Consider the following 23393-nt stretch of genomic DNA (forward strand, 5'->3'; position numbering starts at 1 on the left):
CGCCACAAGTCGTCATCAATCGCGGAAGCCAGGGAGATTCCTCTGCATACCCATGTGTGCAGAAGAAACTTGCGCGACCGTTGAGTTTCTTGTGGCCCATACGCAGGTTCAGTTGTTTAACCTCGTCTGATTATGATGTAATAACTTTGTCTCAGTGGTCAACTGGTCCATGCACATTCCCCTCCCCTGTTTACATATTTATCTATGAATGTACCTTTTCATACTGGTGATTTGTTGTTTGATCAAGATGACCATTCAGAGGAAAGCGTCCTTTGCTACCCTCATTCTTATTCTGGTTTCGAATGGCGTCTACCGTCGTTAAAAAAAACGACGGCTGCTAATTGTCTCACTTGCGCGCGCAATATGATCAGCTGGAAAGTGCGTGCGTCAAGCGAATCGAAACTCGAGAGGTTGCGACTATCTGGTGTCTGGCACATGTCACGTGAGAAGTATGTATCGTTGCGTTAGCGAGAAAGAATACAGTACGAGATAGTAGACAGGTTATATCGATTAGTTGGTACACATGCTGATTGAAGGCGGAAGACGTTAGTTGAGGACCAGCTGTCAGTATTCTATGTGCGAAACGTGAGGGAACATTTGCAGTGGACCTAACCAAGGCATTCAAAGGACTGAAAGTAGAGGAGGCAGATACCAACGATCGGACCAAAACTAACTAATTGTGGAAAAGTGCGCTGCTCGTGCTATCGTGAAATGTATCCGTGGATCACTAGCGCCTTGGTGTATTAAAACCCCTCAGTGTGGCGTCACGGTGAGGTTAAAGGTGAAGATTTCGGATTAAGGCCATTTTCCTGGAGTTTAAATAGATGACAGAGGATAGATAACAACCTGTATGATATGCTCGGGCGAGATGACCCAAGTGGTTAGAGCGCGAATTTACTGACCGGAAGGTCCGTGGTTCGAACCCGACCTCTGCCACTCGACTTCCCCTGTCTAGGTTTGGGCGACCTGACAGTATCCCAGCCCTCGTGCCTCCTTCGTGTGGTATGGCAGCTAGGCACCGAAAGGGTGCTACAGCTGAACGACTTATGATATGATAGAAAAGTGGTTCGAAAACCATAGATCAACAAGATCTTGACAGGTTATGAAAATGTAGTTGCACAGCGGGCACTTCTGCCAGCGATGGATTCTAGACCAGTGTATCGGGCGCTGCTTTCTGACTAAGCATGAAGTGATAAATGCGTCTATGTGAACCGAGTCAACAAAGAGGTCAGTAAATTGTGACCTAATAAAGAGGAGCAACCCAATGGAGGTTGGCTGATTGTTCTCACTATTTCGTGTAACACAGGAGCACCTGAACGGAGTTTGGAATGGAGGGTGAGCTCTACGGAAGGATTGGTATTCGGTACGAATTAGGCACCCATAAGAACTTGCTCGTCTTCATAAAGGAAACTGCTCACAAGGTTGCTGAAGACTTTTCGACAGCCCACGACCGGTTTCGCCCTTCTTGGGGCTCATCAGGTAGGTGCGGTCCCCGTCAACCTTATGTTCTACTTGCACCTGATCGTCTGTTTTCATGTGTACAAAGGGTCGGTTATTAGGTTAGTTTCAGTTACGGAGATACAACGCCATACCTTTATATTGATGTTGCTCAACAAGCAGCCTGAAAGAATGGAACACCTGTACAAAGATCACCAAACACCAGACACACTACGAACCAGTTGAAGCAGTGTTATATGTTTGCAATAACTACCAGCTAAGATGATTAAAATGTTAGTAGAAGCCACCAGGGATCACTCCCTAGTCAGGTAGGACCTCAAAGGAATCAGGTAAATGCCTGCAACTAAAAACAAGTTGTACTCTGAATGTACGAATTAGGCACCCATAAGAACTTGCTCGTCTTCATAAAGGAAACTGCTCACAAGGTTGCTGAAGACTTTTCGACAGCCCACGACCGGTTTCGCCCTTCTTGGGGCTCATCCAGGTAGGTGGGTCCCCGTCAACCTTATGTTCTACTTGCACCTGATCGTCTGTTTTCATGTGTACAAAGGGTCGGTTATTAGGTTAGTTTCAGTTACGGAGATACAACGCCATACCTTTATATTGATGTTGCTCAACAAGCAGCCTGAAAGAATGGAACACCTGTACAAAGATCACCAAACACCAGACACACTACGAACCAGTTGAAGCAGTGTTATATGTTTGCAATAACTACCAGCTAAGATGATTAAAATGTTAGTAGAAGCCACCAGGGATCACTCCCTAGTCAGGTAGGACCTCAAAGGAATCAGGTAAATGCCTGCAACTAAAAACAAGTTGTACTCTGAATGTACGGAAAATTTCCATATTTAGGCTTCCGCAACATTCCTCTAGAGTTTGTATGCACACACAATTGAAGCCGAAACACGAATGCGGATTCGGTATGCTCATCGGTTCGAACGCTCCATAGACTGTACTCAAACAAGCTTGTATAAAAGTAATAACAGCTTCCGCTTTTTTACACTTAATTTTGTGCCGAGTTGTTCCAACTCGAAACTCTATATCCCTTCTGTTATGCGCGAAGCCTTGTTCATCCCCACCATTCACGGAACAGACGCGTTGGTAACCAAGCAAGCTTTTGAATGATAAGATAAGCACAGAATGAGCAGCCAAACGGGCGAAAAATTCATCCAAAATACTGTGTTTCGGGCCTGACTCGAAATTAGGTGATGTTGTCTGTTTGATTTGTTAGGCAGCCTTGTTGTTACCTTGTTCACCCGTTTGACTATTTGACCTTTTTGGGATTTTATCGTTGGTGCCTTGACCTTAGTAACTATTATGTTGCCACGACCGTCTCCGTTAGATTCAGTATACTTAAGCCTGTTCTGTTTATTTCATCTATGGCGAATTCCAATGAGTAATTTCCTTGTTGTCTATCGGACCATTGTGGGGGGGGGGGAAGGAAGGTCAGTTGAGTGCCCATCTGGGGCTACAATGCTCCTCACCGAATGTATTACGATGCCTGGAGCAGTTCTAATCTTTAGTAAGAATTGAAAGAATATGAGCCGGCTTAAAATGAACGATAAAATAGGATGCCTACGTTCTTCCTTGTGTAAGCGGTCGACGCTTTTCACCGGTCCACGGCTTCTTTTTTGTGGTTGGAGACATGTACGGGAACTTCACGGTTCGCTGAGGGAAGTTCATTCGAACATCATCCTAACTGTTGGTGGTTTACTGCATAGTGATCAAGGTTATATGGAATAGGTGTTCAGGCCGGTTCTTCAGCCATGAAACATGGATCGTTGTATAAAACAGCACCTGGAGCCACTGGGAAAGAGCAGGATGGAGATCAGTTAAGATCCGGGAAGTCAGACGAAAAAATGAAAGCAAATACAGTGCCAAAGGCTAAGGATGAGCCGACCGGAGCGAGGATCCGCTGTTAAGTTTTCCATGCTTCGTACAACATTTGCTTGGTTCTAGTCGGAGCACGCTTCCGCAAGCCATTGAGAACAAAGCACTATCTGGCAAATAAAAACACGATCGGGATAGCATAACTAGTTTAGCCGTATCACATCGAGCAGTCGACCTGTTGTCGAACACCACTTGGTGAACTTTCGTTTCGTTTATTCGGTAATTGTACAGTACATTCACAAAGCTTTCAGGTCACCGACCTCCAACAGCAAGCAGTTGCTCTTCGTTTTCCACGCGCAGCGGATACGGTTACCATGGGACTTCAGTCCATTATGACATGCTTCCCACGAAACACCGTGTCAGGCACTCTTTCAACCACCAACCCACCACGCTTCCTAACAACGCACCGATGAATGTCACCTCGAGTGGTGATGAAAAGTTAGCACTCAAATTGCCCAGCTCAGCGACGACCACCAACAACCATGATATGAAGTATTTGGTTCAGGAATTGAGTGTGTGGGCTGTCCAAGTGTAGGATAATATAACGCCACGTCTTCGGCATTTCAACAGGACATATAGGACTGTCGCATTCCCAAGCCACGAGTATCTGAAGTTTAACACTCGTTTTTAAAACTTGGTAAAAGCCACACCAACCGTGGAAACACGGGATCCCGGCTGTCCGTCAACAAGCACATCAACAGACACTGCGCTGTCTATTTAGAAATATTCACTGTCTCAATGGGCGTCCGAAACATGAGAACGTTGGCATTAGTCTGAATTCTAGCGCCAAGGCGCCTAAAGTTGAACAAAGCAACGCTTGAACAGTACACCGCAAACGACATTCATGAAAGCAACTCCTATGAAAGATACCAGTGTCGCAGAAACCAAATACTTTACACTCGTTACGATTTCAAATTCATCTGAGGCTAATATATGGGTTTGCACTTTTGCTCACTCAGTCCTGTAAGTCCCGGATAGGGTTCAGAAAAATCAGGGATCCATTTAGGTGATAACTCTTGTGATCTGCGGTTGGAAGAGTCGGAAACCATTGTAAAGTCTATGAAGAAGGCATATAGGAGCTAGGAAGCTTTCTTGAAGCTGTCGTGTAGTAAAAACCAGCACTGTTTTTCCAGGTGGCCTAAGCCTGAGTAGGACAAGTGCCAGAAGCTTGCACACAATATTTAACAGGCTGTCTCTATGACTGCCGGATAGATTGCTGCTTTCTTTTTATTGTAAAGCGACATTACTATTTTAGAGCGACTTCCTATTTCTGCCAGATAATTTTGGTCAACTGGATAATTACGTCCTTTATTGGCGAGCCACCAAGCACCCGCACACAAGATCTCTGGTAACGTAACTACGGACGGAAAATCGGAGCACGCATAGCTGTTTTGGATGCAGTGGTTTTGAGGAAGTACTGCCTCGGGATGCAGTTTCGTGCCCGGTATTATGTGCAAACATGATACGTGACCAAGCGTATTTTGGCAGGCTCCAACTTCTGGTATATGAAACGCATAACTATAGGGTTTTTTGTTAATAGTGTAAGGAGATTCAGGGAATTCCAGTGAAGCTCTTGTCCTGCAAGTGAAGTCACTCTGTGGCAAAAAACCAATAAGCCTTATTAAGCTGTTTAATCCTCACTGGGAATCATTAGCAGTGAGACCTCACAAAACCCGAGTGAGTCTCGAACCCGCGACCTCCCTGCTTTTGGTTCGAAAACCTAACCGTCCAGCGAGGAGCGGCTGATCAGCAGTGCGTTTGTCTCGAAGGTAGACAGGATATAGCGCCACTTATCCTCCATTCGCAGAATCCATCACTTCTGATGACTGGCTTCACGAATAACTTCTCAAATATGAAGCCCACCCGTCGTGCAAAACATCCCTCCTCTGAGCTACTTATAGATAACTAGTAGTGTAAGGTCTAGGAAATTTCAGTGGAGCTCTGTTTGCTGGTGCCATGATGATGTCCCCATGGTGTGAGCTTAGACATTGATTATCGGACCCATTACCGGTTGGAAAACTTCGTTCCACCCCCTATACTTAATCACACGGTTTATCAGCCACTGGTCGTTGAACTGTAAGTTGTTCAAACTGCTAGGTGGGAGTTCGCGGGTTCGAAACCCCATGGAGATGCACATTGCCAGTAATTCCCAATAACAATGAGACTGGAATGCAATACTTCTTGGATAGCTTCACTTACAGGACGAAGTGCTCGTGGTAAATTAATTTTGTCCGCCCGCCATTCTACACACCACCCATCTAATCACATTGCCTCGTGCTACCGTGAACTCCGACCTCGCAAGGTAACTTAAGCTCCCTGATGTATCTCAGGCTCCGTGTGTTCTTTGGCTAAGTTTTCGTCTTATGTGTGGTGTGCAGACTTCTTAAATCACAGAGCGGGACTGGTGGGAAAGCCCTTTGGGAGTAAAAGTTGAGGTGGTTTGTCTTATGGAATGTTACAAAAGCTTCTTCTCCAGACGTATCACGCTAAGCCTCTTCAAGATTGTGGGCATTCAGTGTGCAACACTTTGTCTAAGATTCAAGCGACATTTTGTCATTAGATGCTCTGGCAGATTCAGGTCGACACACCGCAGCATGAAACGAGCAACTACACGCCCGTGACACCTTTGCACGCTTGTATCTGCACATGCCGCTCAACAATCGCGAATGATTGCTCACAGTATGCATCCACGTCACTCAACAATCGCGAATGATTGCTCACAGTACCGATCGGGGGTTGGAGATAGGCACACCGATCGACGAGGTCTGGGTGCATTGAAACTTCTGTCTGTAGGATTATCTCTAGTAAAATAGACAGTAATACAGGTGGGAATTCGGAACAGCTGTTGTTCGGCAATGAAAATGAGATTTCATGACTGAAACAGAAAATTTCTGTGGAGACGCACGGATTGGCATCATCATTTTTGGGTTACAGAAGTGGAGTTCGGGGGGGGGGAGAGGTAACGTTGCACGTTGTGCGTAACCATTGGAGTTCTTTGTTTATATGATTTTCAGTTGGGAAAAACTAAGAATTGAGGTCCAAGTCTATTTTATTCAAGCATACCAAACATATTTTGGCACCTGGTCGTGTTTTGACGCATGCGATTGTTTTAGTTCTGAGGGACAGTCTGCATATCACCTGTCTGTCGTAGTCCCTGTCCGATTGGAGTCCGCCACTTCTAGCTACCAGTAGTGTCCCCACAACAGCCGATCATATTTGATTTGTTACTAATGAGTGCACCACCGGAAAAGAGGTTTTCGAAACCTTAGATCTATGAGTGATGACGCACGGACTTGCACCACCCCAGTAAAAAAACGAGCTTTCCGATACGTTCAGCCGTACGCACAGTCATCAAAGGAGTACATAACATAGAAGATACTTTCTCTAACCGATTTGTACGATGAAAATGGAGCGAGTGGCTGGATGTGCAAGGAGGAAGTAAGGAATTCAATTTAGTTCATATCTGGACTTTTTTTTTATCCAGGGGAGAAATGGCAATTTAATTTTTTTGTGCGAGGACAGTATGCCACTAGTTTCAATTCAACTGAGGATAAATTTCACTTTGGGAAGAGTAAAGAAGCACATCGGGGGCGAGATGGCCCAAGTGGTTAGAGCGCGAATTTATTGACCGGAAGGTCCGTGATTCGAATCCGACTTCCGCCACTCGACTTCCCTGTCTAGGCTTGGGCAACCTGGCAGTATTCCAGCCCTCGTGCTTCCTTCGGGTGGCATGGCAACTAGGCACCAAAAGGCTGCTACAGCTGAACGGTTTTTAAACAGGCATATCGGAAGATTTATCAACAGCACTGCAGCAACAAATAGAGACACCTTCAGTGCAATTGGAACGCTGAGGGAGATCAAACAGTTCACGCCACACAGAATAACGGCAGAGTTCGTTGAAATCGCTGAACATCCCAGTGTGAATAGAACAAAAGGCGTAGAACGGTTTCAGATCAGTCGAGCTGATACGGGGCGGCGTACGATTGTCAGAAAGAGCGTTTATCAACATAAACAGTTCAGATTTGAAGTGAACATAATCTCACCCACCCACCCCAACTAAATTGTCGTAGCACTTACACGCCCAAGTAGATCAACAAAATTTGCGAGTAGCACCCAAGGTGAGCTATCAAATGAAGCACACTTAACCGGAAGATCAAGGAATCAAACCTGATGAAGGATAGTCTGAAATTCCACTAACCATAAGAATAAGGCAACCACACTAACCGGCAAGACCCTTAACTGACATTCAGCAATGATCTGGTGTGCTAATCATCAGAGGTATTGAAGATCGGTTCTCCTGTGCCTTGAAGCCTGGCCAACTTTGTCTGCTGAAGTGTTTTGTGTCAAGAGCGAAAAGTTGCCCAGTTGAAAGCAACCGATCGTTCACCAGGCTTTTCTGAAACGATCAAACAATGAAGTTTGGTTTGCAGGGACGGAGGTCGCGGCAGCCATTTGATCAGGGGAGCAGAGCATCAGCACGTGAATAGAGTGAATGTTGTAAACCGGTGTGAACATGGCAATAGGTAAGACAGTCTGACGATAATAAATAGGCTCACATAATGGGAACACCATTAAAGCGCGAAGAAAGATGGAATTGTCAAACCTCCTCTCTGTTTGAAACATTGCGCGCTGTAGAAACGAGCGGCTTGGAATGTATGACTTAGGATATGCACTGGGCACTCAAATAAAGGATAATACAGCCAGTGTCTTCTCTGTTTAAAAAATATCCACCTTCTAGCAAAACATTATCCAACAGCTTATGCCTCCTACATTCCACCATTTACTGAAAGCTACTAAGCAGCAATTTTTGTGTTGGACACTTTCTGGTTTATTCCCATATAACCGCACTGGCTTGAAGTCTTCCTCGAAAAAGATCCGAACTTAGTGTAAGTTTTGAACGGGCTACCTGAATTGCCTATACGAGCACTCGACCTTGACTGAAACAAAAACGAATGTGTGATAACAAATGGTGGTGGCACCCTGGAGTGTGACACAGGAGTCCGATATGTGAGTAGAAAAACTCATCAACGAGAAGGACAATGAAATCCACTGCCAAGTGTTATTCTACAAACAGGTGCTCAGGCATAACGAGTGAGGTCTCTAAGTGAGCGGGAGTTGGTGAGTGCTAGTGGATGCAAAGTAGACTCAGATAGGTGAATGCATTCGGAGCACCAAATGAAAGAATTATTCGGAGGAGTCCGGGGCAACAAATCTCTGACGCGCATGGGCCAGCAACGCACTTCGACGTTCCAGCAAACTGGCTTGGCGCGCCTGGGAGGTGGAGTGGAACGTTTCCGCCGCCATACGGAGTCGTGCGACAGGCAATTGATCAGTGGCTGCATTTGAGGCGGATTCATTCAGATCATCATTTTCCTTTGAAACTAGGATATCGATAGCAGCATCCACATCACCGTCGGCATCAACTGAAAAATAAAGTGACAGATGCTTGAGAAATGCAGTAGCCTACTGAGAGCCGGGCGTGCTCTAGCCAGCTAGTCTAGAATGACGGGATATGCGGTGAGATATTTAAGGCCAAGGACGGATCAAATCCAGCGAAATGGAGACAGCTAAGGGTTACGGTCTCGGCCGACGTTGAAATTCCAACGCTGATCAGCACACAAAAACACAATAGCGTTTTATTACCTCGGATAACGCATAGCACCGACAAAAACTAAACTATGCGAGTACGAAAACAGCTGACTGGATGTGCCGTTAAACTGGCCAAAACGGATAAAATACTTACATACATCCGGTCTCCTTACATTCATGAGATTAACAAAGTCAAACACATCGACACAATACTGGGCGTTCTCAGCTAACAGCCTGGTACAAGAGGAAATCGGAGAGTGTGAATTCGAAGACAAGTTAATTGGGGTCATAACCAATCAATCGCTTCCTCTGAGCAACTGTCTCCTACTGTACATGAGTTGGCTCTCCGGGGCAAAATGTCAAAATCGAAAAGTAGAATGAAAACACAGAGTTGTTACTGAATGGGGTCAATAAGGTATGTTGTTCCACCGAAATGTGCCAACAGTTGTTGACATTTGCTCTCCAACCAATTGGACGATGTTTTTCAACCTTGCTAGGTTGTTCGTAGCTGGATTATCAACGGGTGAACATCGCGCGTCCATCTCCAGTTCCGCTGAGACGGTTCAGAAAACAGTAAAAAAATCGCCCACCATTTCAGCGCCTAGCTGCCATGCCACCCGAAGGAAGCACTGCGGCTGGGATCATCATCATCCACATCGACAGCATGAAATCAGTGTTCACCACCGATGCGTCACTGCCGCATAACCACGATTTATTTGGAAGAAAAGAATAAAGGTAGACGGAGAAGGTACTTAGTGCTAGCTTAACACAATCATTCCGAGGTGCCTACATCTCCAGACATTCACTCAGGCAATCTGGATAGAAACTGACAACAAGAACGCCACTGACATCGGTTGGCAGCCATACCTTGTGCCCATCTTGAAAGGCGAGTATCACCGACGGCACCCAAGCGTTTCGTGATCTCCTTCATACTCCTCTACCAAGTCAAGGGTTGGCCACCTCTTTGTTTACGCCACTCTGAACTGTGCATGGAAAACAGCACTCTCTCCGGGGTCTGGGATACTGCCAGGTTGCCCAAGCCTAGACAGGGTCAGACAACAGTATGTGTATCTAAACGTTTGAAGAGCCACCATACACTACAATTTCCACTAAGCTTTTCATTTCGCCTGCATTTGGCCTGTTCGGCTTGTAAATTCATCAATATTCACCTGATTAGTTAGTTTGATGGGAACTTCCCAGTGAGGGAAACCATGGTCGAAGGCTCTTATGAACCTTTCCTCCTCAATGATGATGACGGACTGATCGCATACAAACACTGAAAGCTTTGTCCTTAACCGACAATCTGATGTTTTCTCGATATCATGATCGATGACAGGACAATCTGAGAGTTGAATACGTGGGGTGGTTCCGCTAGTCCAGCAAGGAATTTCACCCCGAGGAACACATAACAGTCCCAAGAGGTACGTGACCTCGTCAATGTCACGAGCCTGTTACGTGCAGGGTCAGTATATTTGCGCCCCAATCTCACTGCAAAATTTCGCATTTTGAGGGTTCAAAATGCACACGGAAAAACTACTCTCTTAACCAAAACACCTTTCTTCTCATAGACCGCAAAGTTGAAAAAAAAACAAGGAGTATAGTAGTGACCCTAATTCACGTGAACGATGCTGTAGAATACCGTCATCGACAGACGACATCCATGCGTAAGCAAGGTGTAATGCGCTGAGTGCACATAATCTCTGCTCCAGAGAGGATTCTGAATCCATCGATGAAGGTATTAAAGGATCTATTCGACTTCGACGATGAAAAGTCGGAATCGGAAACTGGTGACAAACCAATTACACAGTTATGATCATTGGAAATAAAAAAGGACGCCCAGCTAAATGCAACGAGACGAAATCCACCTCCATGTGATACTCGATGTATGTGTTGAAATCCCATCTCCTTTCGTTTACTCCAAGAAATTAGAGCCGATCATGCTATCGATGGAGTGCTTCATAGTATGCACGGGGTCTTGTGTTGAATGTATCATATGCCAGACTAAGAAAGTGATACGAACCAGTACACAATGACTACCACCATTTTACCAGTTGAAAATGATATGTATTACGCTAGTAACAAATTCATGCAGCTAGAAAATCTCTTTTCATCACTAAACATGAAATAATCCTACTAAAAGCCCCAAGTGACGTGATGGAGGAACGAATACTGAGTGGTTGCATGTGAATAGCCTGGTAGACCAGTGGTCTTAGAATGTTGCTGCTTGTGGGATTTTGTGCGCTTACTTAGAGTCGGCTTAATTTGGGAGACCGCAATTTTTACGACACTCGCTTAATTGTCTTGAAACTATAAACAGCTTCAGTAAGAGTCACCGTGAGAAACCTGGGCGGTGTTGTGATTTTATCGCGGGATGTATATCAGTGTTCTCAAAAGTGGTACTGTGCCATCGACGGACTCTGTTCGAAGTCTAATTCTCCCTTATTCTCGGAGTTCAATTGTTTGTGAGAACTTCGTCGGAGTCTTTCCGTCCTTACATGGCCTAGATAGACACATTGCAGGATAGGAATTCTGTAACTACCAAACAGCCCCGAAATCTGCTAAACGCGATGCTCTGAAATAATATTTTGAGCGATCGATCTGGTTTGGGTCCATAGTGATCAAGGATGAAGACAAATCATACGCCGTCAATGGAGATTTATCAATCATCCTATTCCTATTACCTCAAGAGTGATCTTCTCGAATAAGAAGATGGCACTATCCGGGCTACCTTCACAGATTCGTGAAATGAGGGTATTAATCCTTGTACGGTGAAGGTGTGGTCAGAACAAGGAAACACCGGTATTCATGAATTCACTCACTCCGTTCTTCCAGCGTACACTACTTTTGTACGTGAAAAAAAACAGAACCTGGAACTCAGTGACGCAAGTGTGGTCGACCGCTGCACGTCAAAGTCACTTATGCGCCGTCTACATAATTTAAGGCAACCATGCAGGTTGGGTAAGCAGGATGAAGAATTTGGGGATAGAATTCAAACAGGAGCTTAAGCCCAAAATTTTCCATCACATCGAGCGCTGTGTGATCATCATGTTACATCAATCTCAGCCAAACGGTCCGTTGGTTTGACCTAACAGACCGGTTGCTCTCAGCTCTTCCGTAATAATAGAAACAATATCTTGATGACTAGCAGACTCACTAATGGACAAGGTTGTTTTGACAGTCCAAAATTAGTCGAGTCTGATGAAGGTTGAAAATAACCTGGTTTAGGACAAACAACAGGCTTGGTTTGATTGAAAGAAAAAATTACAGCAACTCTCTCTATAGAGACCAACTGACCGTTCAACATGGGCCAGGACTGAGTGTGAAATGTCCTCGAGGGTAGGCCATCCTTCAGAGAGGTCAAAAAGCTGATTTCTCGAGTGATGGTTTAGTGCGCCTAATTTCAACGTTCTTCTGACGTATAGTCGTCACATTTTCAGCAAGAAATAAACACGTAACAGGTTTACATAGGTGTGATCAACATACCCACGTAGACTTGAAAACAGATTTGCGGAGTAGCGGCACAGCGTAGTCTCAGGCTCATGACTGCCGATTTCAGGAAATGAGATCCAAGGTGTGATCACCCACGTAGACTTGAAAACAGATTTGCGGAGTAGCGGCACAGCGTAGTCTCAGGCTCATGACTGCCGATTTCAGGAAATGAGATCCAACAGAGTCAGAAGGGCATCAAATTCAGCATCAATTAGAACATGGTTTTTTTAAATTAAGGATCCCAGAATATGGTGTGGATTTGAAAACAGATTTGCCGAGTAGCGGCACGCATCACTGCGTAGTCTCAGGCCCATGACTGCCGATTTCAGGAAATGATCCAACAAAGTCAGAAGGGCATCAACTTCAGCATCAATTAGAACATGTTTTTTTTAAATTAAGGATCCCAGAATATGGACGACGGTTGAAAGCGAACGCATACCAGCGGCTGGGCTTCAGGGCCCACTAAGATGCAAACTTTTAGAGGGAATTTCGGACGAACTACATAAAGCGAATAAATCATACTGGCTGGAAATAAGAGCAGGGCAGATGAAACCACTTACTCAGAGCGTTACGTATTCGAGTGATTGACACCTCTGAGAGTACTTCACGAACAGCTGGAACAAGATGATCAAACATCTTAGTTCGGTTGCCCGATACATACTCATCCATCAACGGCGGCGGCGGAACGGGTGTTGTATACTCGATAGGAGACTGCGAATCAGACCTGGAGCCACGAAATCGCAAGCCATCATACTCTTCCTGGATGGTGGATGAGATGCTCGGAATGGACGAACGAATAGTGGAAACACTGGATTTTGGGGACGCAGAAGTTGAGGAGGATGTGGACGTCGAGTAGATAGGTTCTCGCTCAAAGCAGGGCTGCTAGACAGGCGATAGGGCACAATAATACTAAAAGTTCAGTTACCTTTGAATATATGCGATCAACCGAATATTCTGAATTTTTTCAACTGAATTACGAAGCAGAGATACGTCTTTACGCGTGGAGAAGTCCCATTAGCCTTAGGCACACAACTAACTTGACACAAATTCTGAGCATTTTCTTCCGAGAATGCCCAAACACAGAGCGAACGATCCTGTTTCTTGAGAGGTCGATCGGGGCAAAATTCAAAAAAGTGAAGCAGAAAACTGGTGCCGTCAACTGAACAAGAACTGTCTGTAAATGTGGTATCCTACAAATCTCGAGTCATGAAACGCCCTTGTTTGGTGCACCGGGGAATGTCCGACTTCATACTCAAAACCGAACTAAGCAAATGAATAGAGGAATATTCCGGAAACAGAAACACAGCATTGAGAGTTATATCCAGACCAAAGAGAACAGCGTGCGGAAATACGTAACCCTAGGCAGACATGACAAGAACCTGGAAACAAATAAAGACGTAAGTCGTTCATAGGTCCAATAGAACTGTGGTTTGGTAGACATGGTCCACAACGCCTACTCTGCCAGTGTCATATGACTGTCCAAATTAGCAGGCAGAATTATAAGATATTTTGCGCCTGATCATCGGAGCATTCCGTGTAAATTATAAAAACAATGTCCCCTATGAACGGGCGAAAATATGACTTCATTTAACTTTTATCGATTTTATATTTCTATAAGCAGTTCTAGCATTCAGAAAGACCAATGATACAGAGCCACCGTACAAACACGTTGAGTTAGTCGAGGCTTTGCAATGGAAAGAATGAAATAGAATGTAGAGTGACTTAGTTCTCCCTCGACACAAACATGCCAGATGCCTGCAGTACCAAACCTCTGGATAGAAACCAGAAGCAAGGCTGCTATAGGCAACGACTCGCAAACAGCTGTTGTGGGGTTGTCAACCAAGCATAGGACATCATATGGGTATCATCCTGCTCCTGTCAGCAGTCGATAACTTCGCATACATTGCACACGAACAAGTCCAACCCACCTCCCTGTGCCGGATGCACCCCGCAAATAAAAGCACTAGTGCTTCACGAAACAGCCGTCCACTGACCATCTTATAGTGAATTCGTTTTTGACACTAAAACATTAAACACCCAGGACCTGACGATGCCTCAGGTTCATGGCTTGCAAAGAATACGGCTCATAATCCGTAGAACAACTTAAACTACGAACAGTTCAACTGTGTTAACTGCAGCGCTTACACAAATTTAGTAAAACGGTGATCTCCCATTAGGGTGCTGATAAAACTCATCGAAACGAGTTCATCAGGTAAAGAGAACGAGTCATTTGAACCATTTGAAGCAAATCCGTAGAATAAACTTTGCAACTACAGCTCAACCCACAGAGTGATTTGTAAGAAATGGGTTATTCATAAGCAAACGTCACATAGCAAACTGGGGCGTGGCTATGTGAACGAACTGCATCCGATTCAATGGTTACACCATTCGAGAAAATCAAGTGATTAGTTTAGTTCGCTAAGAACTGAAGCTGTTAGATCCTTTACAGTTCACAGACGCCCGAGAGCTGATGCGTTTTCCTACACTGGGTAGTGTGGTGAATACATACCATGTAAAACAACAGTTCGAGTAGACCGCTGTCATTTGTTTAATTGTTACATGAAAGCTTCTGTCAGGCCAGAACGCCAAACCTAGGCAGGAGGGAAATGCAGCCACTCAATAATCGGAATGCAGGGGAACAATAGTCGGCGGTAAGGCAGATGACACCGCAATTTTAAGAATAGGGAGTCATACACCATACCATGACCGGTACACTGACACTCCCAGTTTAGTCTTACGGAGGAGAAAGCTATGTAGACGTCGTGATACCCATGTTCCTGGTCGGAGATAGTGAACGAAAACTATGAGCTCCACGGGGGTGATAAACTTCTGGATCACAAAGACCGTTCTGTTGATTCTATGACGACAACCCCGAGCAAAAGACTGTCGAAACAGGAGGCGAACATAGACTTCAGATACTCCAGGTTAACGAAATCGATCAAATCCGTTTCAATGACTTATACTGGAAAGACATATATGGCTACCAACAGACGGTACCGATGTTCTTGTTCCACACTTCTATTCAGCTGAGCTGTTTGCAAATGTAAGCTGGGACCGACAGCTCCGATGCTCCTTTTTTATGACAGAAGGCCCGGGGAGTCATCATGGAAACAAAATAGTGGTGTCGAACATCGACTCCACGGTTTAGGACGGTGGTAACTATAGTGAAGGATGCAAGACAAACAGTCGATGATCGAATCACCAAAACTCAGTCATATGATTCAAGCCTTGCTGGAAAAAACAGTTTGAAGAGTAACACATCTGTCAACATGAAAGAACATCCACCAAGGTAGAAAGTGGAAATCTACCTCGGCCAATGTCTCTTCTTCATCCTCTTCGGCGGCAGGCTGAAGACCCAATGCCTGTGCAATGGTTTCACGAATCCGTGCTGCAAAATCGCGGGAATTCTCACCTGGTAAACGAACCACTGGGTCTAGGTACTCGATGTTGTATATAGTGAATGGGACGAAAAGGTGCCAGAGTAATTCCACGAACCAATTAATCGGATATTCAACCTGTTTACAGTAGGGGAACGAGAAACAAACTAGGACGTAGCGATCAGTGAGAAAATAGCATTGTAGAATAGTTAAATTGCCCTCTGTGAGGTGCAAACGAAGTCGGTGTTTCCACAGATATCAACGCACTTCTAGATCTTCTTTCAGTTACCACGACCTTCGATAAATAAGAAGTCTTATCAGGAACCGAACTTGTGACTTCTCACGTATCTGTGGCAAGTCTGTTTACGAAAATGGATACACCTATCTACTCTTCGACTACTTTAGCAGCATCTAAGTGTAGCTCAAGGACTGAATGGTAGCGCTAGACCTCTTCGAATAAAAACCAATAGGGTAGACCAATAGCCAATTCTAGGGTTAAGTAATGCGCCGTCAAATATTGGCCATCTTTTCGTCTGCATCAGGTTCATCCGAGCTTTCAGAAACAAAAATTATGAATCACGTCCTACTTAACACCTTTATGCATACAATTACCGACTGAATAAGGCTTAAAAGGGAATTTCGTTGTAGGAACAGTAGGCATTCATGTGTGCCTGAACGTATTGCTATTTGGGAGTTGATATTATAGACGCCAGGGAATGAGATCACTGAATAAGCACGGTGAAGCTACCGGCCTGCGCATGACCTGGTGATAAAGAGCACGAAATCCAATCGGTTCGGTTTGTTTAATATTCAATCGATCCACAAACTCAATAAAGTCCGGCCTAATAAAGTAACCACCATCCGAGGAGGCGATTTATGAAAAACGCAGTTTTTGCCGCTGCGACTAGCTCTCCCCAACAAAACATTCATCATCATCAAAGACAGCAAGATCACTGTTGACATTGATGCTTCACTGCCGTACAACCATAAGGTTCGCCTCATTATATTTAAAGTCCTAGAGTGGAAAGAGAAAAAGGTGGGTGATGGAAGGGACCTAGTGCTGGCCTATGTCAAGCACTCAGTCAGACAGTCTGGAAAAAAAGCACAAACGCCACCGGTATCAATTATTCGCCATTTCACGGAACATCTCCAGCGGAGCATTACTTCGAGATCTTTCCTGTGACACCTTTTCGTCCGGGAATACAGTAATCAGAGGAAGTGATAACTGTATTACAAACTAAGAAGAACTTGCTCCTCCTCCAAAACCTTCAAAATAACTAATACACATGAACGTTGTATCGAGATAGCTTACAGCTGACCAAGAATCAGCCAGTTAAAAAATTGTGGAACCACCATCTATAACCGGTCCCGTCAGCAGTTTTGGGTGATAAAGTTGCAAACACTTTAAAGTCGACCTTCCCCATCCGTTTTTTGATTAGGCGAGGCAGATTTTATCGAATCGCTTGAAGGAAGTGCCTTGAAACATTCAGACTCGTACGATGTGGGAATATACTAATTTGCGTCTAAACCTTAGGCATGAAGCCTGAAACATAACGACGTTAACTGAGTCCAGACAATGGTAATGGAAAGTCAGGGGTGGACGACAGCCGCCGCCTTCTTGTAAGGAGCTTGTGCGTCAACTCTCGAGCTATCTCAGGCAGCACAGTCCCACACTACCATCGATCTGAAGACAGAGGAACAATAGTCCAAGAAGTAGGATACCTACAGGTGTTGTAATACAAAAACAAAAAAGGTAATTACAGGTCGGAATGACCTCTTTAGGTTGCCACAAGAGATACCGGTTCATCATCAAGGATAGAGTAAGGACACAAATACATTGCTGCTGTGTTGGAATTTTAGTAACAAACTCACCAGTTTTACAGGAAAGGGACGAGTCACCTTGAGTGCAATCTAGAGGAAGGAGTAACCGGGAGAAACAGACTTACTGGTCGAACCTTCTCCAGCGAATCTAACAAACTTGCGTCAAACTTTAACAGTCTCTCAGGCGAGTCTGTCGGACGCTTTTCTGGAAAGAGCTGCACTGGGCACAGATCTTCTGTAGGTTGAACAGAGCAACACAGCACAGTTAGTCAACCAGATGTAATGAAAATAAAACCAACTTTGAACATTGCGTCCGACGAGTTCGGAGACAGACTCGCCTTTCAGCGGGACATAGGTGGATTTCCAGTGGAAAACATGCGGATGAGGCTGTATTTCGGAGGAGAGCGAGATGGATAGCAGTGTTGTGGCACCAGATAACCGCCATATACAGATTAAATGGAAACGTCGACAACGAAATGGGAGTCCAGAAAGTAATTACTAGGTCTCATCGGTGACACTAAATCCTGAGACAGGAAACCTAGCTCTGTCGTGCCATAGTGGAATAATGACTGGAGATCAACCAGGCTGTAGAACACTAATGTACGAACGACGGTGTTATGGCATCACAACTATCCCATCACTAAACTGTGTGAATATGCTGTAATACATCATGAAGCATCATCATCGGGGAAGAGACAACTGGTTCCCTCTGAGAATGGTATTCGCTCGGATGGATCATATTCTAGGTGGCGGGATATTGTGGGGGGGGGGCAAGGAACACCATGATGAACTTTCCAGAGTGACCTCCCTCCAGAGAGACGCTTGTTAGAAGGATTACTGTAGAAATAGAAAATTCGTGTTTCGCCAGAGGCGAGACGTATGAAGCCTCAAAGTAACTGATCCCAGCATAAACGTACATGAATGTGTAGATTTTCGTAATCAAGGGAACTAGGAGAAAAGCAGCTAGCACATAATCTCTAAGAGTCTCAGCCCAGAAGAGCTCACTACAATAATAAGAGACCCCCTTAATTTATGATGACTCCAGAATGTCGAAATCAAGAATTTTGCCGGTAGTACAGTTCACCAAGAACAGAGTACAGCCTGATGCGTAGCGGTGATTGTTTCGTAGGACTTCCCCTCAACAAACGCTGACATGGAGGTCTCAAGGCATACTCACAGAAGGGTGGGTTGTCTAACCACTCATCCAACAGCTGGAAATAAAGGTTACCGTCATTCAATTAGGGTAACCGTGAGCACACAGGTAGGTTCATTTTGAGTTGACTTTTTTGTTGCAATTGTCCTATGACTGGAATACCGAAGGTTGCGGAAACTTCCGGGCCCTAAGAACACAAAATAGCTAAGACAGATAACCGACAAGAGATAAACGGTTATGGGCTAACCGATTGTTCGAAGAGAACTACACTGGTAGATTGGTACGGTAGGAAAGACGAAGAAGTAGGTGAGCTAACATCAAGACACAAACTAGTTCAGCTCACCCACTTTACCACCCATAAACCATCCATCAAAGAGACGTTCGTTTTTGGTACTACAGAACTGCCAACTAAAAAATGAGAGCTGTAAAGAGACACCAAAGCATTGCATGTGATGGCAAATTGATTAGTGGTCTGATTGGTTGAATAAACGGGAAACTGGACACCTAAGCAGCGAAGGCGACAGCTTTGATGCAGGAGCGTGGTCGACGTAACTGAGACATGCCTGCGTGTTTGAGACAACGTCATTAGCCTGGGTGCCCGGCCACGAATGGGGTAATGACAAACTGGGTTTACTGGAATGACTTCATACTTCATTTTCAGATCATACGCTGCCTTACACAACAAGGACGGGGGGACTTCAGGCGAAAGCTTGCTGTGTGCAAATACGGACCCACAAGTGGCCGTATACAATCATTCATAAGAAATAGAAATTTGGAAGGAAGACTTTTACCCGCAAAACACTGCCAATTTTCCACCGGTATTCTGTTTTCCTTCAAAATATTCCGCAGTAAAACCATCAGATTTCTCACCACGGGTTCAGTACCTTTGAAAGGTGAAAACCTCAAACCAGACAAGGTCTGGTGCCCTGTCACGTTGGAGAAACGATATGTATGGTCGTATTTCTGTTGTTGGCAGCGGGTTCGTTGGATGCTTATAAAAGTAGTGTTGAAGGAAGCTAACTGTACTGCTCTTTGAAGTGTTCAGCCCATGGATCAAGACAGTAATTTTTGCAAACTGCTTTGCTGTTTAATCGAACCAGCTGAAAAAAGGCTTTCACGATGCACAAGTATTCCTTGTCATCCTTGAAGCCGTTAACTATCTGGCATTTGAGGGATCCCCGTTCACGATCGTGGACGCTAGCTGATGGCATGGATTTTCTGGTAGCAACAAGACCTGTTGATTCCGGCGGTATCAGGTATTCACTTATTCGAGTGGCATCGTTTGGATAGATAGTTCTAGAATCTTAGACCACAGCTCTCAGTCTCTGCCATTAACCTCCCAATTAATATTCGTCATCAGCGTGACGACTTTCCAGCCAAATCAGCCCAACACCGTTGAGCTACTGAGACTCGCCGAAGTAGATGATCGGGATCGCTCCGTTTCGGAATATGTAATCCAGAGAAGAAAGCGATAGCCGAATCCGTACAGTGGAATAATCTGACCAAATTTGCGTAAACCAAGGAGGACAGCAAACTTTAATTGAGGCTCACCACTGGCGACTGACAATTACATGCTCAAAATGAGTCCAAGACTGACTTACGGTTGGTAGAAACTGAGTAATTTGATGCGAGTGGTTGTGCTGAAGGTCCCTACCGGCCAGCAGCAGGTAACGTGCCGCACAAATGAAGACTTCACTGCTTATTATCCGTACGCTGAGTACCGATTCCAAATATACCACTTATCTGTACTTCATTCGGGCTTGACCGTCCAAAAAGGGTGTTTCATATCACCCGCCAGGATTAATATATCCATTCTTTTTGTTGGTCCAAGTAGTCATGACCCCTCTCCATTAATCCTATCCTTCGCAGCACCATTCAGGCCGTATGCCGATACGACAACTAGAAACCGTTTACCACAACGACCTGTCTTGATCTTAAATGAACCATATAACCATACGGCGTAAAGACCCAAAAGACAATAGGAGGAATTAGGGTCTTGTTCCGGTATTCTTAGTATAACCTTTGAATCAAACGTTTGACCCTAAGACGACGTGCAGTGGGGTTTGCTTGGAAGATCCTTCAAGGAACCAACGGCTCAACAGCCTCATTCACTGTCTAATTTCGCAAATCATCTTTCGCCGGGAACGGCCCTGACCGTTTTCATGAATATGGACATGCAGGTCGTCTGGTGAAAAACGAACTCACGAAGCAAAGTTCGGTCTGAAATGCAACAGCAACTGGTGCTGCACACAACTATTATGGAAATCAAGTTGTGGGTAAACTGCAGTAGACTACGCAATCCCTTATAGCCACAGAGACTTACCGTTACGCACTCTTGTGTCAGGCATATCATCAAATGGTCAAACAGTGTGACATGGTTTGAAACAATAGGAATCGACTTCTGGATATCCACTGCGGGTTTGTCTTCCTTCAGTTTAACAGAAAAGCCAAGAACTAGACACATAACCCGCAGTACAGATCTGTGTGAAATGAAGCTCAAATGTTGGGTTTCTTACCTTTTCAGCATTCCGAAAGAAGTTAGGACGAACGAAGCGATCATGGCATGTGGGTAGATGAAGAGCCGAACGGTGAGGAGGAGTAATCCCAAGGGTAAATACGGTAAAAACATGAAAGCGGTGGGGAATATTAACCTGCAACAACGGTGAGCAACCACTCAGAATAAACAAACCTCATGTTGCAAACACAGATTGGCAGTAAAACAACAGGACGGAAGAGTACGACTCCGATCAATGAGTTGCACGTGAGGTCACGTGCTATAAGAGCGACTGCAAAGAAAATGTGCCACGCGTGAAAAAACAAAGCTGCATTGAAACAGGTTGTCCTAAGAAATTACGTCTTCGCCGTTAAGTTTATTATAATCCTGCATCTCGAAAGCACCATTACATCTTGATAAGCCAATGGTGGTGTAGTGTTCGGTTGTCTTACAGCCTAGCTACAAACGTCTTGCAATTGGTAGGAGTCACAAGGAAAAAATCTCTAAGTATTCCATTTTTTCGTGTTGATAGTGCCTTAACTCTCTTCGGGTAGACCAGCCATCTTGCAACCAACTAGGGTCAGACCATTGAATCACTGGTTCATGGAAGCATCCCCAGTGAGGATGTAACTAAAAATAATCTTATGCCACATCGGCCGTCGCATGGTGCCACCAGTCGGGTCACCTTACTTTCTGCATACAGCAGGGCAGGTAAGCGAAAACATGCTACTGCTGACGCCTTGCAATTTCAGGTTTTCACCCTTCGATCCTATCTGCTCTTTCTGCAGCTCGCAGCACCGGGACTGACCGCAGTGTTCGCCGCGCAGCACACTCAACTGCAGCTTCTGTACGTCTGACTATCTGTTTTCAAGCCCCGAAAGTCGGTCTACTTAGCTGCCTTTAATGTTTGCATACTGAAGCAAACAGGATAACAAGTGGCTCCTGCCCTTACGCAGTATTCCCTTTTGATTGATGTATGCTGTCTATCATAAACAAGGATACAGGACGCAAGTACTGTGATTGAAACGACTGCCCCCTCGCTTTTTTCCAGGCTTCTGCTCCGCACATTTAGTAAAGCAGAGGCCGCTGTATCTGCATACGCCGGCGTGAGTATTGGATTGAGTGAACGAGCGGAAGCGTCTCTACTTGATTGGATATCCATTGATAGTCGCCTCTGCTCGGTTTGTTTGGCAACATCCGTGAGAATCTCGAGAATGTGAGGTCCGACGAACCCCATTCATTGTGTCTGCTTACGCCCCAATACACCGTAGCTCTGAATCTGCCAAAGACATTCTTAATGAGACTCTAAATGCTCTCTTACAACGGACTAAACGAACGGACGTTGTTTGGTGGCGACATGTACGCCAGGGTAGGTAGACTAAGCGCTGCTGAGGCCCAATTTTGTGGTTGTTTGAGCTGGATACCAGACGCGCGGACAACGGAAATAGTCTACTTCAGATGTGGGCCGATCAGACTGTTCATTTTCAGTATCTATTTCGGAACAGCGGAATCCGCTTGACGACGTAATGTCCACAGACGAACCAGCCGGGAATCCAAGTTGGCAACATCATCGTCGGTTATCAGTGACGAGGGTCGATCAATGCCTGCCGCTCCTTCTGGAATACCGGCTTGGATTCTGACCATGTACTTGTGCGGTGATGCTTTCCGTTGCGTTTTTCAGGTCTACAAGATGGCTCACTGGTTGTAGCACGAATTCGCTGGCCGTAACGTCCGTGGTTCAAACACGACCACTGCTTCTTGACTTCCCATGTCTAGGTTTGGGTAACCTGGTAGTACCCCAGACCTCGTGCTTCCTTTTGGTGGCATGGCAGTTAAGCGCCAAAAAGGTACTACGGCTGAACGATTTTTTTATTCCAGGTCTACGCAAAACTCGCACATCTCACTTGCATCCGCATCGACAGCATGACATTTTTTGGTGGCAAGTTAAGCGCCAAAAAGGTACTACGGCTGAACGATTTTTTTATTCCAGGTCTACGCAAAACTCGCACATCTCACTTGCATGCATCCCGACAGCATGACATCAGTGTTCAACACCGATGCTTCACTGCCGTACAACTATGACTTATTTGAGAGCCTTATTGTAGAGAAAAGAATAAAGGTG

General features: G+C 45.1%; 3 protein-coding genes across 3 annotated transcripts in view; 2 read left to right on the top strand and 1 right to left on the bottom strand.

The window, feature by feature from the left end:
• Window positions 1-1196: 1196 nt before the first annotated feature.
• Window positions 1197-7408, top strand: T265_08864 (hypothetical protein; the record flags this gene model as incomplete). The annotated part of the gene is made up of 2 exons (XM_009174781.1): window positions 1197-1231; window positions 7030-7408. The coding sequence occupies 2 exons, from the start codon at window positions 1197-1199 to the stop codon at window positions 7406-7408; spliced, it is 414 nt and encodes a 137-aa protein (XP_009173045.1).
• Window positions 7409-8328: 920 nt separating this feature from the next.
• T265_08865 (hypothetical protein) lies at window positions 8329-21428 on the bottom strand (the record flags this gene model as incomplete). The annotated part of the gene is made up of 8 exons (XM_009174782.1): window positions 8329-8771; window positions 12987-13305; window positions 15735-15941; window positions 17676-17714; window positions 17750-17859; window positions 17924-18011; window positions 21101-21257; window positions 21294-21428. The coding sequence occupies 8 exons, from the start codon at window positions 21404-21406 to the stop codon at window positions 8533-8535; spliced, it is 1272 nt and encodes a 423-aa protein (XP_009173046.1).
• Window positions 21429-22929: 1501 nt separating this feature from the next.
• The window catches only part of T265_08866 (hypothetical protein), a gene marked incomplete at both ends in the record, with an annotated part of 4311 nt that continues 3847 nt past the window's right edge, over window positions 22930-23393 (top strand). Inside the window, one exon of the mRNA XM_009174783.1 lies at window positions 22930-23118. Within this exon, the coding sequence (XP_009173047.1) occupies window positions 22930-23118 (189 nt within the window). The remainder of the gene's footprint in view (window positions 23119-23393) is intronic.

The sequence above is a fragment of the Opisthorchis viverrini genome (assembly GCF_000715545.1).
Source record: "Opisthorchis viverrini unplaced genomic scaffold opera_v5_242, whole genome shotgun sequence".
NCBI classification, from domain to species: Eukaryota; Metazoa; Platyhelminthes; class Trematoda; order Opisthorchiida; family Opisthorchiidae; genus Opisthorchis; species Opisthorchis viverrini.